The sequence below is a fragment of the Dryas octopetala genome, chromosome 1 (genome assembly GCF_963921425.1).
Source record: "Dryas octopetala chromosome 1, drDryOcto1.1, whole genome shotgun sequence".
NCBI classification, from domain to species: Eukaryota; Viridiplantae; Streptophyta; class Magnoliopsida; order Rosales; family Rosaceae; genus Dryas; species Dryas octopetala.
The window spans coordinates 22657336-22679077 of NC_141366.1; the positions used below are offsets into that span (position 1 = coordinate 22657336).

Below are 21742 nucleotides of genomic sequence, written 5' to 3' on the forward strand. Positions count from 1 at the left end.
TGTTTATATGCTTAATGTTGGTTATGAGTGTTATCATACATGTTTAATTAAGAGGTGTTCTCATCCTATTATATAGGTATAATGTGTTTTATATCTTTAAGTTGAATTCTCTTTTAATTCTTAAGTTTGAGTTTGAATTGTGTTGATTGCTTAATATATGGAATTTAATAAATTAAGAGTAATAAATGACTCAAAATTAGATGGGCCTAACCTAAAATTTCATGGACAAAATGGGGCTATATGTAAAAATCCACTCAAAATATTCAAAATCTTTCATGCAGTTCGTTAAAACTTTAAGCACACAATTATGGCATTTGAAAATATCCATCGAGCATTTAAATACTCATGAGAGTGGTCAAATGATTGCTCTTCCAATATATATATATATTATAATAACTCCCAAACGCAAGTAAAAGCACTTTCAACTTTTGTTCAAATGCAAACAAAAGCGCTCAGTAAAAAATGTTTTAATTTAAACCTTTCAAAAAAACTGCCAAACAAGTAGATATATATACTAATTAATAATACAAACCTAGTTATCAAATATATAGGTATTAGTCTAGGAAATATTCTTTTACCACAAAAACATATATACGTTATGTTGTTAAAGTCTAAATTAAAATTATCAATAGGTTTTTTTTTTTTTTTTTTAAGAAATTGTCAGTAGTTAAGAATCGATCCATATTTGTTTGAAAACGTAGTACCTCCAAAAAATTTCTTCATATATATTAGACATGTAAAAGCTTTCACTAGAAGCTTTAAAAAGAAAGAAGTTTATCCTTGAGATCGAAAAGCTCTAGTATTCATTGACCAATTTTCATCATTAATATTGAATTACAATATATCAATTTCTCTTTGTACATTATATATCCTTGAGAGAGATAAAGCATAGCTAGCTCATCGAAACTCTATCTTAAGGTTGGGTATGTTTTTGACATGGCAGCTTTAATGAAAAAAATTTTAGCTAATTTATAATTCAAATTGTTAGTCAAACAAAAAAAGTATTTTTTTATAAATATATATATATATATATATATATATATATATAGAATCCAGCTAATATGAGGTACTAGAGATTATAAGGGACAGTTTTATAAGAGCTCTTAAATTAATCAAACACTTGGTTTGTTGACTTTATGTTAACCCAAAATCTCATAGTTTTCAAACCTCATTCTACACTCTACGAGTATATGAGGTGAACTCGTCCGTGGATGGGGTAAAAAAAAACGGGATAAGGAATAAAATGATTTTATGTAAGGTTTTTTTTTTTTTTTTAAGAGGTAGTTATTTAAAACGGGTTATTGGGTAGTAAAATGGGTATGATTGAGCTTAAATATGTGCCATTAAATTAAATATAAGAGCTCTTATAAAATAGTCCCTCATACTAGCCATTATGAATATATATATATGCATATTTGGGAATTTTTCTCTAGAGCGTATGGTTGCACACTTATTTTTTACAGATTTCTAGTGTCGAGCGCTCGTCAATGTGTAGCACAGATCGCTTGGCATTTATTTTTTAAAATTGTCAATCGCTTCTTGAAACGATTGGTGTCACTTCCACCGCCTTTTGACCCCGTTTTCCTATAGATTCACTTCATAGGATATAGAATGGCTTGTGGAGGCTTTATATCTATTTTTAACTCTAGGGAAGTGGTTAAATGGTTTTCAATTTATCTAATTTTTTGCAAAAATAATTCTTCAATTGAGGCATAAAAAGTAGACGATTTCAATCATCAAAATATAATGTGAAGTTATCAAGCCCCACAAGAGATCACATAAAAAAGCTTATTTAAGTCTTTCATTATGTAGGGCATTCATTCTTTAATTAAATACGCTTAAAATATAACCTCAAATGATAATTATATACCATAAAATATTGAACCTATCAAGAATATGATAAAAATAATAGATATCAATATTTCTCTATGCAGGATGTCCATTCTTTAATTAAAGAATGAACACATATATTTTATGATTTTTTTTTTCACGATTTGATCTTATGATTGGCAGAATTTAATACGTATTAACATGTTCTTCAGTTTTAATCCTCATGATTTTAAACTTCCGTTTCTCAGTTAAATTTTAGGTTTTAACTCCCAAATTTTTGGGCGAACAATAATTCTATACCTTAAAATATAGAATCATATACCCTAGAATGTTGAACCTTGTCAAAAATAGCCTAAAAATGGAAATCATAAAAGACCCATGTCCGTTCTTTAGTTAAATGTTCGTTCTGATAAATATATAGTGTTTCTCTCTGCATAATATATGTCTATTCTTTAATTAAAAAATGAACACATATATTTTATGGCTTTCTTTCACCGTTTGATCTTATTCTTGGCAAAACTAAATAATTTAGGGTATAAATCGTCAATTGAGATTTGTTCCTCGGTTTTAATTTTCATTGTTTTGAGCTCTCGTTTCTCAATTAAATTTTAGGTTTTAACTTTCAAGTTTTGGGCGACGATGATTCTATAACTTAAAATATAAAACCCTATGCCCTAAAATGGTGAACCCGGTAAAACATGAAATAAAAAATTGCAAAAACTCATAAAAAATCCACGTCCGTTCTTTAGTTAAGCAAATGTTAGAAATTGAGTAATGTTAATTCTTTCGATGGAGTTATGTTACTATTATTGTTGTTTAAACTTAGAACCATATTCATCAAATGGAATCATATCTAAATATATATGCACTTAATCATAATAATATTTTGAGGCTTCTCGCTCACTAAGAGACAAGTGAAACAGTCAAAAACGTCTACATCTACTATATCTTATGAATATAAATGGCACCTCTGTCTCTCTCGTGCTGCATTAGTCATGACAGTCCGATATATATATACTGATGATCGATAAGCTGCAGGTTGCAAAATCACATGCACCTAAAAATTAAATGGGGTGATGAACTATAACCTATGGTCCTCCGGGTGGATTCCCAGAGGCATGGAATGTCACGTTGGCTATCATGTGGTCCTAGATGAGAGAGAGAGAGAGAGAGAGAGAGAGAGAGAGAGAGAGATTATGCTTGGTAATTGACAAAACAAATGCACATTATTTGCTTAATTACTTAAAGCATCAAAGTTCAACATGAATGTAAATGTAATCACAAGAATAGTAGTGAGTAGCTTCTTGAGAGTTAATTAAACACATACATATGTAGTAAACTTAAGGGTGAGGTTTTAAAGAGGTTTCCTAGCTATATGGGTAGTAATTAGGAGACTTCATCAACCTCATGAGTTTTGAGTAATTGCATTGATATCAGTACACATAGAAAAGCCAGCTGCGACCTCATGTGTATATACCAGCAGTTGTTTGTATTCAGTAGAACCCATTAGACTTTTGAGTTCCCTCTCCTGCAAAAGCCTGGTCCAGCTTTGCTTGCTTATTGCCATCCAGCTTTAACCCAAAGTGAATGTGAGGAAAATGTGCCCACTGCAACACAATTAATATACTTTTTCTCAGTTAATATATTTATATCATAAATGTATTAAAGCTTTTACTATTATATCTCCAATATTGTAACCAATGTTTAGTATACTACTAATAAAGAACTGCATCAATTAATTGGAATATATCTGTATAAACCATAAATAGCAACATGAAAGAACTCTCTTTTCAAACAGTCTAGCAACATAATAATTTTATGTGATGAAAGTGTGAATCCAGATCATTAATTAATTAAATTGACTCTTTACTAAATGTATGATTCAGATTCACATATCACAAGTAACACCTTTCTTTTTATCAAAATTAGGAAACATTAACCATATCCTTCTTGCTCTAGTACGTACGTGAACCCCACAACTCATCAAGTTACACTGGCATGATCCTGACTTCACACTAGCTCTGTATGCTTTCTATTTAGTCTCGAGATTCCATTTAGTGAACAGGCAGTACTCCACAGAAAATCCAATCTTGATTCTTGTTTATATTTTCATGAACAAAAGTTAACCATATATATATTCTTTTTATTTTTTTCATGCATGCATGCTGTTTTCCATACATATATATACATATTCTTTTTATTTTTCCTTTTTTATCATGCATGGTGTATGTCCTAAGTCTTGCAGAAAGAAATATTGAATCAATACATTTACTTTTAATATGAATTGTATCAGCACACTATATATATATATATGATAACCAAAAATTCTATCAAATAGGAGTAACAAGCATCCGAACAGAAATCCAAGAATAAAATTGAATGTGCATTTTATGATACCAAACAATATATTATTCCATAGTCTTCAAATGGAAAAAGAACATGAATAAATTAATTTTGAGTGATTGATCACTTTTCAATGTTCTTGATTCTTATATTATCTTTTCTGTTGTTATGTTTATATTAATTTTTGTTCCAGCCTTTCTTGAATTTATATGTTGACTATTTGTTTTGGGTAGATGCTCGAATCTTTTAATAGTAGTTGAAAATGGGTGCAGAAATATATCCAAGATATTAGATATTGCTATGAAAGGCTTAGCTTTCCAAATATGAGGAGAGACCCAAAATCTTATATATTGTTATGCAATGCTTAGACTTTCTAATATGAGATCGATTCTCTATTCTCAAAAAAAATTATACATAGAGGCAAATAAATATGTAGAAATATGCATATAGGTGTAGCCCTACCCGGCCTACACCAAGCAAAATAACAAAGAACTGGGGAATAGATCGAAGAGTTAGAGATCGATTTGCTCCAAAGGGGGGCAACTTTTAGATAATATATATAAGAAAATAAGTAGACTTATAATACACATTAGAAATTCAATATTTATAGGTAAAATTTCTATTTATATGCAGAAATTAATATGAATATGAATGTAATGGACATAAGGTAAATGATATGTGTATAAGACTTTACCCTATTTAATTGGTATAAAACTTTGCATATTAAAAGATGTGCACAAAATATAAAGTTGATGGTTACAACTTGAAAACACCATTACGTAACTCAATTTATATTTAGTCTTTCATGTTTAGGCTGTTTAGCTTTTAAAAACTATTTGTAACAATGTGTAAGAATTAAGTGAAGCCTGTCTTGGGCTAGTGGGGGAACGTGTTCCTTTGGCCTAATTAAGGTGGCTCCGCCTCTGTTAAACCGATCTCCAAAACTTAAATTGTTAAGAGATGAGTCGATCAATAATATATATTAAACGAACACCTCTATATATAGGCTGTCAATTAAGAGAATCATTCCTTGCTAAGAATAAGCAGTAAAGGAACTACAAGGCCTCCCCAAGAGGAAAACAGAAAAAACAGAAAAACCCAAAAAAACCAAAAAAAAAAAAACGTTGTGAGACATGATGCATGGCCTCTTTGTTATCAATATTCCATAACTTACATTTTTTGCCGCTGTGCTAAAGGCTTCCCTATGGCTAATGTCAGGATTACTAGCTTTAATCCTTTGGATTTCCTCCCTGCAGAGTCATTCATCGAGTGAGTGAGTGATAGAGAGAAGGGGAGGTAGGGAGAGTTGTAAATAAAATATGTGGTGAAAATTAACATGTATTAAACTTACTTAATAAACCTGTTATATGCTGAAGGAACCCGTTGTCTCTTCTCTGGTGCTGAGATATATATATCCAAGAACATTAATTTAAAGTAATCGTAATTATGTTAACTTTTTATTTTAGCAAATATAATGCATATAAGTGCATGAAATGTTATGCTTCTCTAATGAAGCTAGTAGTACAAGAAGCTAGTCATCCAGATAGCTAAAAAGTTCATCCCATTAAAGTATATTGAGGGATAGCTAGATTCCACACATGAAAGGTGCAGCCTACTATTGGTTTGGGAATAATTGTGTGGTAAAGAAAGTTTCAAATTGCATGTGAATGTACGTAATATACTTAGCATAGGTTCTAGGGCATTGCTGCCTATTAATTGATGGGTCAAAACTTTGTTACGAAAGGTCACCATCATCCTAGATGGGCCTGAGACACTGAGGACAATATATTGATTGGGCACTAAGGAATGATGTTTGCAAGCTTATTATTTATTATTATAACATCTGAGCCTAAAAATTAGGTGGTTTTGTGGCTGCTTATTTAACTTTTTCCACTTTGAATGGAGACACTTTGATCAAACCTACTATATTTACATCAAATATTAAGCCTAGGTTGTTGGTTTTGCATTGAACACTTTTGGTATCAGGCACAGAGAGAGACATTTAGTATTGTGGCCACTATGGGAAGTTGGGGTCGGAATTTGACAAACATTTAATATGTTTTGTTGTTATATATATTGTTAATCTGCAATTCATATTTTATAAAGAATTTACTTAATCAATGATCCACTTAACAGCTCGACAATATACATGTCAGATTGTCTATCTGTTAAGAGAACAATTCCCCATATTTGTGTATATACATGTTTGTATATGTTTCTAGAGATGGAGAATGCCGAAAAGAAATGGAGATCGAGAAACTCACGGCGTATGGGAGAGATTCTTGGTTGGTCATGCTCTACAGACTCAAATGCAGCAGAAAACTTGTTGCATTTGGAAGATGAGCCGCAGTCCTTGTTTGAATCCTCAGAGCTCAGCTGCTGATGTTTCTGAAACTTAATTTTAACCAATATATAATTGAACAAATCATTAAGCCAAAAAACCCATCTTAATTTAACTGCCAATTTTAAGTCAAATCCCCCTATTTAATTTGTTGAAAAATTAGATTTTTTTTTTTTTTTTTTTTCCAAAAAAGCACTGTTTCTTTCTTAAAGTATTCACAAATAAATTCCTTAGAATTTGTATAATTACTATCTAAAGTATAAAAATACCTGATGGGGATCTTGAGGAGGAAGTGAGTACTGAAGGGAAGCAGCTCCCATGTTAACAGACAGCAGATTGGCACAATGCCCACATCTCACCGTCACCATGTTCAGTAAACTGTTGCATGGAACACTCACCTGCAACCAATTCCATCCAAATCCATTAATCAATTAACTAAAGCATACCCACATTAAGTTATTCAATGTAATTAATGAACAGTTGCTACATATACAAATTAAAGTACAAAAAGAGTTCATGTATGTATGTGAATCCTCAGGGAATATAAGCATAAACAATTAGATGGGTTACTCAAAGTGTACTTTATAACCATCAAATTAAATCAACCCTAACTGATCATGACAAAAAAATAATTAATTAATTAACCCATAATGCAACTTTTAGCGTTTCCACACAAACTAGACTACTAGAGTGCATCCATCGATCTATAGACGTCTCGCCAAGGACTATCAATGGATCGAAGAAGGTGATAAGTACGTAGGATACATGGATTAGCCATACAAGAGGGACAGGTGATCCAGAAGAAGAAGATGATGAAGAAGAAGAAGAAGAAGAAGCACAAGAACTAAGAACTAGAACAAAGAAGAAGCACAAGAACTAGTGTATTTGAATTTGTTTATGGGGGGTGTTTATGCAATTTGCAAAGAAAAAAAGTGCGGTCTATTCATTATGAATTTAAGAGACAGATAGAAGCCACACGTATACGTACCTTATAGCAGAGACCCCCTTAGACCTCACCTCACAGACCTCTCACATGGGTAATAACTATAAGGACCATCAATTCCTCACCTTTCATTAATTCAAACACACACACACACACACACACTCTCTCTCTCTCTCTCTCTCTCTCTCTCTCTCTCTCTCACACACACACACACACACACATTACACAGAGACATAACTCACACGCGCACAGTAAGTATTTTTTTTTTTTTTTTCTCTTTCGGTGCCCCTCATGGCTTTTTCTGCCTGACAGCCCCACGAAGATGATAAAAGATATATGCACATTATTTTATATAAACACAGAGAGAGAGAGAGAGAGAGAGAGAGAGAGAGAGAGAGAGAGAGAGAGAGCCGAATGAAAGCGACGTGACTGGAACGGAAACCATTAAAGGCGATGAGCAGCATTAACCACTCACCATGAAAGATCATAGCAGCTCATGAATAAAGAGAGAGCTGAAACATATCGTATCATCCGATCCATCAAGTAGCTACACTGATTACAGTACTGTTCATTGTGCAGTACTGTTAATATGCTCTCATCTCCATATATACACATTTTTTCTATCTTTAATTTCTGAATTATTTTTCAACAAGACAAAGATGAGATGGATTATATCAGCACCATTTAAAAAAAAAAAAAAAAGCATTTTCTGCCATGGTTTAAATGTGTTTGTAAACAGAAAGGAAAAGGCACTTTTTGTACTAGATTGGTATTCAAAACCTGAAATATGCAACAACTGGATCCATCATATTTATTGATCCTGATCCACATACAAACCCAGAGAGAGAGAGAGAGAGAGAGAGAGATCTGAGAGCTAGCGCATGACATGATAGAACCATATAGAAAACAAGATCAGCCACTGTCATATATGGCTTTAATTAATTAATTAATATTATATGGATCCATGTTAGCATGAGATCACCAGTACTAGGAGTCTGCATAAAAACCTGCAAAGCTTGAGCTTAATTGTACCTGATGACTTGGCAAGAACCCTAATACATACCCAGCTAGGTGTCTGTTGCCCTAATCATCACCTTGAAATTAAATTATATATAGCTATCTTTAGCTGAAAACAAATCATGGGTCACTTTTGAAATTTGTTATTCACCTTACTCAACTCTTATAATTCTTGGGTAATATATGATGGATCGCAATTCTAAAACTACTGTGCCTTGACTTCACAACCTCTCCATAAAACTATACATCTTAACGTACATAAAATTTTAAATTCTTATCATCATGTTGGAGGTTAAACTCTGATTCAATTCCTCATAAAATATAAGGTACAAGACAGATTGCTAACTTGGCCAATTTCCATGTGAATCACAAAAAATTGCAATTCATGTGGTCAATTCAAGTAAAACTTTTAAGCAGCAAAATTAAAGGGCATTTTATGTAGTGCTTAAGGCAATTTCATGTGGCCAATTTCTATGTGAATCACAAGAAATGACAATTCTATTCATAAAAATCCAATTGTTTCTTCAAATATGTACTTAAGTTGTTTTTGGGTAGCTGCATATATATATATATATAAATAAAGGGTCATGAATGAAATTCATTCATGATCCAAAAGCTAAAAACATGAATGCCCGGATGCTCAATTCAGCTGTGGAAAGGCAGAAACCTTAGAGAGAGAGAGAGAGAGAGAGAGAGAGAGAGAGAGAGAGAGAGAGAGAGAGAGAGAGAGAGAGGCTGTTACCGCTAAAATTGTGTTGCACAGATTGCAGTGAACATAACAAACACGTTCTGATGATGCCATCAAATCCATTGACATAATATTTCAAAGCTTAAATTGTAATATATGCCCGGATCAGGTAGAGTTCCTCAAGAAAAGTGAACAGAAAAAGGAAACAGAAATATTGTGATAAAAAAATAATAAATTGTGCAAAGAAATACACAAAGACAAAAGAAGAGAAAAAGCTTATTTTATGAGAGAGAGAGAGAGAGAGAGAGGATGGGACTAATCTGGTCGGAGTGAAGTGGGAATAGATGTGAGAGGGTAGTGGTTTTTGTAATATGAATAAAAGGTGGTTTGGTTTATGGGAAAGGTTGTTTGTGGATTTAGGTGAAGAGAGAGAAAGAGAGAGAGAGAGAGAGAGTGGTGGGGTTGGGAGTGTTATGATTGAGGGAATGAGTGGGTCGGAGTGACCCATCTCTCTAACACCATCTTGGCTTTCTGTAGCGGACGAGGGGGGCGCGATTGAGATATTTATGCTTGGAATGTTAGGGAAGAGAGAGAAACACAAAAGCCTAGCTTATTATTGGGATGAGTGACTGTGAGTCTGTGAGAGAGAGAGGGAAGAGAGAGAAGTAACAAGTATGAAGTTTATGGGGATGAGAGACATGCTTAGAATTTCTGTCATGTTTTTATAATTTTGTATTGTATGTCTGTCAAGTCAAGTAGTGTCAAAGTTGTGGAGAGTGAGAAGATGCTTTACTAGCTAGCTAGCTGCCTAGCTTTGACCAAAAAAAAAAAAAAAAAAGCAAGCTGCCTAGCTCATTAGTTTCTCTTGTTTTTTATTTTCTTCTTTTTTAAAAAATAATAATAAATTCTACTATGTTCAATCTATGTATTACTTACTTTCTTGGTTCATTTTGCCTAAAAGTAAATATATACTTCTGTCTCTTACTTTGATATATAAGACATGCATTCACATATATAGCATCCACAAACCTAAACCTAGCCATTTTTTAACTACGCTTTCAAGGTTGTGAATGAAGCCTTTTCCAGCACACCTAACTTAAATTGAGAATAATTTACATCCAAGTTAACAAGCACTTTCTTATGTAACACATGGCCACTTAAGGAGAACATAACAACAAAACAGAATTTGAAGAAATCATTCTTGAACAAAAGGTTACTTTTTTTATTACGCATTAATTATGTATAATACTATATATTTATACATTAATTGGCACAAAACACTTTGATTTTAAGAAAGGATCAGGTTTCACATGTTGCATGTCACTTGTTTTTGGGTTCTTTTAAGGGAGGTTGCTCTGACTGTATTTTCTGCAACTTTTTGACCTGGGTTTACAATTATTATCCCTTTACTCATGTGCTATATATATTGTCATCATAGTTAATATGTCATTGCATTTACTATAAAAGTTTAGTCATACATATTTTTATTTTCTTTAGTACCATATATATAGCTAATATATGTAACCTAGCACATGATTAGTAAGCTGATAATGATGTATTAAGGGTGGTAAGCAAAATTTTGCTCGGTTACCCCTTGATCATTACTTTAGAATGCTGCTATTTACACACTCCAAAAACTTAATTTGTGAATTTACCTAATTGACACAAAAGAAAAAGACCTTAAACGACAACCCACATTATTTGAAAAAAAAAAAAAAAAAAAAAACTCTCCTTACACACCCCATCTCTATTTCCCTCTCTCTCCTTCCCTCTCTCATCTCTCCTTTTCGTTGTCTTTGTTTGGAAACACAACCAGCTCCCTCCCTCCCCTTTCACCCAACAGGTTCTCTCTCCTCTCTTTCTCGGCCCTACCCAGCTCCCTCCCTCCTCCCTTCATTTTTTCTTATTCTCTTAATTTTGAGTTTTCCATCCGGCAACGACCCAAGCAAGAACCAAGGACGGTGACCCGAGCATGCCGTTCGACACTAGTCCGCTGAAACTGGTTGTTTCGTTCAGCAGTCATCCGCTGAACAGGATATATTGTTCAGCGGGTACCTGCTAAAGAAAAAACTAGTTTCGGCACTAGTCTGCCGAACCTGTTGCAAATATTTTTTTTTTTTAAAGGTGGATGTTCGGAGGAGAGAGGGAAGGGAGGAGAGAGAGAGAGAGAGAGAGAGAGAGAGAGAGAGAGATAGAGAGAGAGAGAGAGAGAGAGAGAGAGAGAGAGAGGGCAGGGGTTGGGTGGGTTGGGTGAATGGGGTATTATTTTTTTTTGTCTGAGTTGATGGGGTGTGTTGTGGTGAGAAATTTTGTAAAATGAATAAAATAAAGGTATATATTAGGATAATTGGAGGGGTGTGTTAAGATAAATTAATTTTAAATTTTAGAAGAGGGTAGGGGGTGTGTAGGGAGAAAAAAGTGTGCAAAAAGAAAAAAAGGAGTGTGCAAATAGCAGCACTCTTACTTTAAACCTCTCATTACTTAGAGTTCGTTTGGTAACATTTCGGTTTTACTTTTTGCTTTTATGTTTTCATTTTCAATTAGAGATAGAAAACGAATGATGAGAGGATGGTGAAAAAAGAGATGATAGATATGAGAGAAAGAGGAGGATAAGATGTATATAAATGGAAAACTAAAAGCTAAAAACATTTTTTAAGGTTTATGTATTTTTCCTCGCATCTCTCATCTTTCCTTTCTTCCCTCATTTTTCCCGTATATTATTCTTCTATATCTTTAACTATAAAAAAAAAATTGAAACAAAAATGCTATCAAACGATCCCTAGCAAATCAAGATTAATTTCATCCTTCAGTTTATACAACAATTATATATATATATAACTATTTGTTTAGAGTTATGGATGAAATATCATCATTCCATGCATATCACATAAGTAATTATCTATTATTGGGTATATTAAGTGAGATATTTCTCAAAGTTGCACCGAACCCTTTGGGATAAAACCTTAGATGGGTCCATTGGGTTCGTCCTCACCCATGTTCACTACAAGAAAAATCACATTTAGCGACAAACCGATTTCGTCTTTAAAAACTGCTGTTTCGTCGCAAAAAACATTGGGCGACTGAAATATTTTGTCACCCGTTTCGTCACCTATAGAGCGTCTCCCTTGATAATTGGCCATGAAAGAAGGATTTCGTCGCGGATTACTTTCTGAGACGAACTTATATTTCGTCGCTGAATAGCATTATTTCGTCGCCAATGTGTCAATAAGAATTGCACGAGATTTGAATTTTGGCGCCAAACTTGGTCGCCTATGGTAAAACTTTCGTTGCCAATTTTCCTAGATATGGCGCGAACTACACATATTTGGCACCAAGTTTTGTCGCCAATTATATTCATTTTGTCGCAAAATTTGGACGCCAATTATGTTCATTTTGTCGCAAATGATGAATTTGTCAAAGGCGAGGAAAGCTAATTTCGTCGCCAATTCATTTATTTTATATTTTTATTATTTATTTATTGCTTTTTTTGTATTTAATTAATATTCTTTATTTTTTGGATTCATTTTATTATGTTTTCATTTATAAATTAATAGACGTACATTTTTAAATCATAGTATAAAATATAAATGAAATTTATGTAAATAATAATATAAAACAAATACTAAAATAAAGATAAAGATAATTTTAGTTTAATTGTAACATACAACCTACACATGCACAAGTGTGCCAACACTTCAAAAAGATCAAAGCCTATGAATATATACATGCCAATGAGACCTAAATATCTGAACACTTCATTTAGGATCAAAGTATCTAATTACACTTCATAAAGAGCAAAGTTTATGAACACTTCAAAAACATTGAAAGCATTTTACCTAATGCATGTACATCTGATTTGGCACATACCTAATGCACTTTTACTACACATCTAATTTACCTAATGATTACCAAATGGTCTACATGAAGCCAAAAGACCACAACATCAAAATACCCAAAACACATACCATACCCACAAGTAAAAGTGTAACAGCCTAAGTAGACCTAATATCCTCAAGATCATCAAAGGTGTCATCATTTTCACCAACATCATTACTAGAAACACCATAAGAATTGTTTTGTTGGGAACCTCGAATGGCAGCAAGCTCATCTTTCATCCACATAATATAAGAGGTAAGCTCCTCCACCTTTCCTGTAAGCTCCTCAATTCTCTTATCTGTTGCAGCAAATGAAGCAATTGAACTAGTATGCATGTGAGAAGCACTTTCTCGGCGAGGACTATATCCCACACCTCAAATAGTCGTACCTATAGCAACCCCAACTCCTCTCCCCAAGATCTCCAACTGATCTGCAACAGGTACAGCGATTTCCTCAAGTGGGGTACCCTCAGGTGCACTCTCAGCCAGCTCCTTCTTCTTTTCATTCAACTCTACCACCATCTTATCCTACAATCCAAGAAGAAATAAATCCCAAGGTTATATGATCTAAAGAACAAAACAAACAATTTCTCTATCTTTCATTTAGTTCCTTATTTGAATAATCCCAAGGTTACTATTGAATATTTAAGTGACCAAAACTTAGGGATTTCAAGGTTGGAAGTAGTAATTACAAAATAGAAAAGGCCTTATTATTGCTGCGAAGGACTATTCAAAAGCATATCCAACAACATCAACATGCTCAATTAGTACACTGTTTTTCTCAGAATGCAATCCCTCTAAAAAAGAAAAGGAAAATTCTTTGCTGCAGTACACACACACACATATTTGATAGTTGCATTAACACAAACAAAGAAACAATTCTAAAGGGCCATAAAAAGACCACAAAAATTCATCACAAAGTATTTCAATTACTGCAAAACACCACAAAAAGTATTGCAATTCTTCACTCCCGGTAACCATCTGACAAGCTCAGCTGATTGTTCAATGTGAATAGGTATAACAAACTATATTAAAAAAGAAGAAAAACGATTTAGGGGCCAACTGAAAGAATAATTTATGCAGATAGACAAAGACTTTTTGAACAGGAGAGCTTGAGCAGAGATTAACCAGAGAAGAATTCCATACCAAACAACAAAATTAACCAGAGATCTCATTGATGAACTGCATTCAATAATTAAGACCAAGAAAAAGAGATCAAAGCTAGGGGTCTGCACATATTGAAGCACAACTTACAACTACAATTTGCAACCAGTCACCAAGACTCCTTCAAAATAAGTCAAAATTCAATGGTAGTATATATCATACTTAAGCCATGCATAATACATGCTTCTCTTGACAATGACATAAACAAACCATGTGAAAGATGGTGGTTGGCTCTTCATAAGAACTAGAAGTTGCTAGACCATTAGACTTTTATCAACTAGTTGTGCCCCCATGAAATGTACACGTCTCTACAATTTTAGGGTCATGTTAACATTGATTTATTTATAGAGTAATCAATTTATAAATTGAGCTTCAAGCAGAGGTGGTGTCAACCAATTCATCAAAAGAGCCTACTATGAATCCCATATGGGTACACTGTAGACTACCTCTTTCCCCAAGTTAAAACCTTTGAAGTCAATTACATATGGGTTTGGTTATGTTTGCAATTGGGTACTTTATCTTACCTCATGATGGTATATGAAAATACAAACAAGCATAAAATATTTATATAAGTTATAATATATTTGCTTGAAACAAAAAAGAATAAAAAGGTACGTTCATGGTTTTTAAATTCTTTTATGGAGCAGACTTCAACTAATCATTGCTTTAAGTACCATAGGCTTTAGAGGTCAGCTATTCATTGTTCTTTCATGTACAACCCCATCACAGCCTACCTTAATTAGCTCCCTCCCTGTCTCTTTGTCTCTCATAAATCAGAACACATATATATACAATTAGCTGTAGAGTTCTTCTATTGGTGGCAAAATGGGCTGCAAGTAATCAGATAAACCAAACCCAAAGCCAAAGCACAGAAACGAATTGTGGTCTCCCATGATGAAATTATAAAAATGGCCAATCTCCTATCTATTGTTTATGTAAATTATGTGGCATGCTTATTGTGTGTTATAGTTCATTAAAAATTACTCCATATAATTAAGATTAAGAGACATTTCATGAATTAATTTAAGCTGCAATTAAGGTTAAGACACATTCAGATTGGTAATCATAAAAGACTTTCAATTAAGCTGCAATCATTAACTGACCCTATCATTATTAAAAACAAACTACTCCAAACACAAGGATTTAGTCATATGCCTAGCAGATTTGTGTAATTAATCCCTTACATGTTTTTCCTTAGCTTTCTCGTCGCTCCAGTTGCCCAATTTTCTCTTATACATATGGCTTCAGTTCTCAATATATGTAATTTGTTGACCTTCCTAAGTTTGCCAACAAATGAAAAATATACTAAATAGATACTTAAAATACCAAAAACTTAAACATGCAACTAAATATATATATATATATATATATATATACTCTTGGTAGTTGGTACCAATATTTTGGCTTCCATATGTTTTTGGAAAGGTCGTGAGCCACCATGGTGGTTATGTGGCAGCTTACTTCGATTTTCTCCATTGATCCTATCACGTTTCTACATGAGGAAAACACATCAAAGTTATAGATTAACAATAAGTAGTAAAAAGAAAAATCAATCAAAAGATCAGTATAATTAATTAACATACCTGATATTCATTTGTTGAGTACAACTCATCAACTAAGGTTAAGTCATGAGGAACACAAGGACAAGTGGAAAACATAGACATGCAAGAAGGGTTATGCTGTCAAACTTTCAAATTCTCAAGGCTGGCTTAGAAAATACACAAAAAATGCATCTGAGGTCAGATTAAGGTGATCTTAGTCTTGAAATGACCATTGGAATGTCTAGTTTATGCTCACTAAAAACCAGATCAAGATACCTCACCAAAAAATACAGTTTTCAAAGGGAGTGTCATGAGGTCAGTGACTACAAAAATCAGAAAAAGGGATTTTTGTGTGAAACTCAATACTATCTACTCTCTTGCCAAAACAAAGCACACCAACACACCCAATGCAACACCAACATGGATTAAATAGGGTAGAGTGCATTCTTTCAATTAGTAATTGAGAGAGTGAGACAATTCTTTAAAGTAGTTGATTGTCATTAGAGCTCAATGTAGGCTGTTTAATCACTTTGAGAACCAGGTATGGGTTGTGAAGTCAGATTGAATTAATTCTTGGACTCTAAGATTGTAAAACCACATATTTGATAATAGGACTAATTCCTCTGCAGATACTAATTCCTGCAAACAAAACCAATTAGTAGTATTGTATTTAAATGAGTTATTGATCAATCATGTGGGGGCCAAGGTTCTATTTAGGTAAGGGGCCATGCTCATTAATTGATTAAATATTTATGGTTTTTCTTATTTAGTTTTCCTTTACTTCCTTTGCTATGTCAGTTCCATCAGAGGGTAGAAGAGAAGAAAAATGGACAAGAGGCTAAAGATAAGCAGCCACAAATGAGATCTAATAAGGTTAGTTTCTTATGACTATACTTTATTGTTGACAAGTAATTTTTAGTCAGTATTTGCACGAAGTTTGATGCAACTTGATAAATGCCTTACTTGGGTTCTGGGGTAATTTGAAAAGGTGTAAAATACACAATAGTGTTCAGGAATCTAATGATTGGAGCTGATTGGAGGATTATTTACAAAAGTTGCCCAAGTTCATTAGAGTATAGGTTATCCCAGGCTTATGGAAGTTTTTCTTTGATCTATTTAGTTATTACAGAGGGGGTTGCTTCTTCTTGGGGTTTTCCTAACAACACAAGTGGCATAAGACATGTGCAAACATCACACTGGTGATGATATGCTATGTAGAATGACCTGATTATTTCCACGTAAAACTTGTGAGCATAAATTAGTGCAAGTTGAAACTTTGTAATGCTTTCTTTTTGTTTCTTTTATTTTTACTTTTTGTTTGATCAAACCCTATGTTATGCTTAAAGAAAGGAATATCTTATACAGGAAAAAGCAATGCGGGATGTTAAACAATTGCGTCAGAGCACTGGCTTAAAAGCTAAACTAAACGAAGATCTATCTTTTGGATCCCAATTGTAATCACTTGAAGAAGGTATACACATTTTTTTCCAAAATTTGTTTATGTGAGGTGCTATATCTTTTTGGACTGCATGTAAAGTGTTATATCATACTAGAATTACGCATTAAAGCATTCTATATCATACTGCATTAAAGCATGTATTAGAACTGCAGTAAATGCTTTTTAACAGTGTCTGGAAAGTTTCTACCTCGATTTTAGTTTTTGAAGCAATGTCTACTACTACTCGATCTTTGTTTGGTTACTTACAAGGGGAAGCCTTGAGTCTTTAACCTTTCCATTTTATCCCATAAATTACTTTTTCATTAATAGAGGACATGTATTTCTTGCAGATCCCTCCAACATGGCCCCAGTCACAAAAACTCGGGAGGCAGTCAACTCCCAGCAAGGTCCAACAATTAATTCAATCTGACTTCACAACCCATGCTTGGTTCCCAAAGTGATTAAACAGCCTACATAGAGCTCTAATGACAATCAACTACTTTAAAAAACTGTCTCACTCTCTCAATTACTAATTGAAAGAATGTACTCTACCCTGTTCATGATAGACTTGTTAGAACAAAAGAAAAAAAAAAGGGAAGGCTATTAGTCATAGATCGACCTGCAGACATATAGAATTATATTTGTGCTGCATATGACCTCTCAATCTCCCAAGAATACATCTTGAGAGTAGCAACTCTCTCAAACTAAAAATAAATATCTTTTGCAGTATGGTTAGATATGTTCTTGGTAGCTTAAATAAATTGCTTATTAGCATTAGGCCATAAAAAATTGTGTAAAGACTCCCATCTGAATCCATTAAAAGGTTTAGGAACTGCAAACCTGAAGACAAATAGTGGAAGACCTCTCAGCCAACCAACAATCCAATATCATGTGATTCTTGGCTAACAAATACGCTCGGAACTCACTTTCTCTACAATCACGGTCCTGCTTCCAACACCACAAATTGAGAACAAAAGTAAATAACAAATCGATCAAAAGAATAGAAGTTGTGATTACCAATGAAATAAATTGATTGAAGAAATAACCAAGAGGAAAGGTTTTATGGTATAAATGAATCAAGAACCTGATTAGGACAAAACTAAGATTACCCATTAGAAATGATTGGCTATAAAATGAAAAGAGAGGAGTTTTCTACTATATAAATGAATAATGAACGATGAGAAACAGAATAAAGTATTGATGATTTATTCTGAAATTCAAAAACTGATATTTTTGGTTGCAAAATAGAGATTACCCATTAAAAATGATGGGAATAGAGAATCAAATAGAGAAGATTTGGTAATGGAAATAAATACCTCAAGGTTAAGGCCAGGGCTTGTAGATTGGAAAGAGTTGCCGAGAATCAAGCGCCGCCGTCGAATTGGGCCGGAGTGATCGAGCAAGAGAGAGAGTGAAAGAGAGATTAGTAAGTCACGATGTGAGAAGGAAGAATAGCTAGAGTGGTTCAGAGTCTTCCGACCAAATGACAACTTTCTTTTTGGGAAATCTGAAAAAATCATTAAAAAAAATGGAAAAGGGGAAAAAAATTGGGGCAAAAAATTTTAGGAGCAAAATTTGGCGCCTTAATCTTGCGCAACCAACACGAATAGAAAAGGCGACCAACAATTTGGTAGCCTTAAGGTTTAGTCATTGCGAGCGTAGACACGCCAAGGAATTGGCGACGAAATATGTATGTCGTCACCCAATAATCTATAGGCGACAAAATATTCGGTCGCCAAATTATATTCTTTTCATCGCCAATGAGTTTACATATTAGTTTTTCAAACATTAAGTCATAGACGACGGGATAATATATTTGGTCGCTAATTACACCTATAGGCGACGAAATTTAAGTCGGTCGCCCAAAAAATTGTCGATAAATGTAATTTTTCTTGTAGTGGTTGGACCTAGGTAATTAAGTCGAGGACATTATCAATGCAACCTAGGGGGTCGAAAGATGTGAGCCCTCAACAAATGGTATCATAGTCGATGGTTCAGTTGGGATACATCACAAGTGATCATCATTCATGGTGAAGTAGTACTGGTCAATGACAACTCAATTGCCTAATATATGGAGTAGGTGGAGAATACTCAAAAACAATTCTGATATATTTGGTTCGAGGTGGAGTTGAAATGACCAATTAATGCTCAAGTTGGAATTGTGCATGAGATTTGCCAACAAATTAGATTGTTGATCGTGCTTAGAGATGATGGACGGTTAAGATGATTTAAGGCCGGTGAGCTAAAAGAAGAGTTTGTCAAGAATTGTGATTTGATCAAAGGTGCAAATTGTTAGGAATTTTGAGTCAAATACAATTGTCCTATATTGGACAAGTTATTGTCTATCATTCGGTACGTTATTTTCTTGAGTTGCACCAAGCCCTTTTAAGATAAAACCACATACTTGGATGGGTCCATTGGGCTTCTTTGGGAGTAGTAAGCCTCCAATCCCTACTAGAAGTCTTGGAGACTTTAGAATATCCACTGAGGGGAGTAGAATTCTGAAAAACTAGTGGGATGTACCATCAGATATTTTAGTATGCCCTTAAATTCTCATGGAAAAATATGTTAATTAATGAATAATATACTAATCATATTTATTCATTTTCTGTAGTGAGAAACATGGCAAACCCACTCTCCAAGATATTGGGCAAGAACATTTGACTGGGCACAACTTCCTAGATTAGTATCGGAACATCAAGATAGTCCTGACCTTTGATAAGACAATCTATGTGTTGGACACTCCTCCACCTTCAATGCCTCTAGATGAGGATGCATCTCCTGAGGAATTAGTTGCTTATGCTAAGCATGTTGATGACAATACTCAAGCATAGTGTTATATGCTAGCTTCCATGAACTCTGAACTTTAGAAGCAACATGAGAATGTGGAGAGCGTTGTTGCCATGGTGCTCCACCTCAAATATTTGTATGGAAAGCAGAGTCGTACCATGCGTTTTAACACTATGAAAGAGCTAGTGAAGACAACACTCAAGAAGGGTAGTACAATCCATGACCATGGGATGAAGATGATCAACCTGATTGACCAACTTGAGATTAAAGAGATTAAAGAGAGAACTCTTAGGATTAAGAACTTATTGTACATAGTGATTACGAATTTCCTAATATAGTAGACATCATTTGATTAATTATGATCGAAATGATCCTTCAATGAATCTTCATGCACTAGGACATCGATCTGAAGTGATGCACACTCCATATATGGAATGAAGATTCACCATTCATATTAAAGTCATATATTACAATAAGATATTGATCGTGCTACAAGTCATAGTAAATTGAGATTGCTAAGCTGTAACACCCTGAATTTTTGGCTTTTGTTAATTTTTTTAATTTTGTTATTTAAGCTTTTTAACCTTGTTCTTAAGGTTTGTTTAAGGGAATTGAAATTTTCCTTGACTTTGTTTTAACTAACTAAGACCTTTGAGTGTGGTTCTAGAGTTTAGTTGTGTGGAAGTGAATTTTGGAAAAGGAAATTCAAGAGTTGGTTATTATTTTATTTATATTTATTTTTCTAAATTAAATTATGAGAGGAGGATTTTTCATAATTTTTCTGGAAGTGATTTAACTATCTTGAGACTATAGGAAATTAGTACTCATTATTACGAGTCTGTAGGATTTTTCAAGGAATTATTTGGAGTCCCAACCTATTTTTGGTGAATTTCCAAATTTAGAGAAATTAGAGAAAACAGGAAAAAGAATTAAATTGAAACGTTGCTGACTGGGCCGAAAGCACGCTGCCATTCGCCTAGCAAGGCTGACGTGTCACCACACAGGTGCAAGGGCGCTAACACGGGCGTGTGCACGGAAGGACTCGTGCGTTGCTTCACACCGTAGCACTCTCTCTCTCTTTTCTAATCCTAGCCGTTGGAGAGATCATTAATGATCTTCTAATCTTGGCCGTTCATTTCGTGGGTGATCCAGTCACCTTTGGGCGGGTCCTCTTGACCCGTGTGTGCCATTCGCCCAGCCAGGCTGACGTGTCGCCACGCAAGCGCAAGGACGCTAACACTGGCGTGTGCACGGAAGGACTCGTGCGTTGCTTCACACCGTAGCACTCTCTCTCTTTTCTAATCCTAGGCGTTGGAGAGATCATTAAAGATCTTCTAATCTTGGTCGTTCATTTCGTGGGTGGTCACCTTTGGGCGGGTCCTCTTGACACCCTAAATTTTCAGCTTATGTTAATTTCGTTACTTAAACCTCTAACATTGTTCTTAAAGTTTGTTTAAAGGAATTAAAGTTTTGCTTAACTTTGTTTTAACTAACTTAGACCTTTGGTCGTGGTCTTGAAGTTTAGTTGTGTGAAAGTGAATTCTTAAAAAAGGAAATTCAAGAGTTTGGCGATTATTTTATTTGTTTTTCATTTTTTGGAATTAAATTATGAGATGAGAAATTTTTATAATTTTTCTAGAAGTGATTTGACTATTTTGAGGCTATAGGAAATTAGTCCTTATCAATACGAGTCTGTCGGATTTTTTGGGGAATTATTTGGAGTCCTGAGCTATTTTGGGTGAATTTTCAAAGTTTTGAGAAATTAGAAAAAT

The 21742-nt window shown here is 34.0% G+C and overlaps 1 protein-coding gene across 2 annotated transcripts; it reads right to left on the reverse strand.

The window, feature by feature from the left end:
- Positions 1–3037: 3037 nt before the first annotated feature.
- On the reverse strand, positions 3038–9788 carry YAB2 (Plant-specific transcription factor YABBY family protein). Of its 2 annotated transcripts, none has more exons than XM_086248081.1 (6): positions 9217–9788; positions 6784–6912; positions 6438–6561; positions 5525–5573; positions 5348–5423; positions 3038–3437 (listed from the first exon to the last, which is right to left on the reverse strand). In XM_086248081.1, the coding sequence occupies exons 1-6, from the start codon at positions 9289–9291 to the stop codon at positions 3324–3326; spliced, it is 567 nt and encodes a 188-aa protein (XP_086104207.1). In that variant the 5' UTR covers positions 9292–9788; the 3' UTR covers positions 3038–3323. The 2 variants fall into 2 exon arrangements, with proteins under 2 accessions (XP_086104207.1, XP_086104199.1); XM_086248073.1 differs by having other exon boundaries at positions 6438–6567.
- Positions 9789–21742: the final 11954 nt, after the last annotated feature.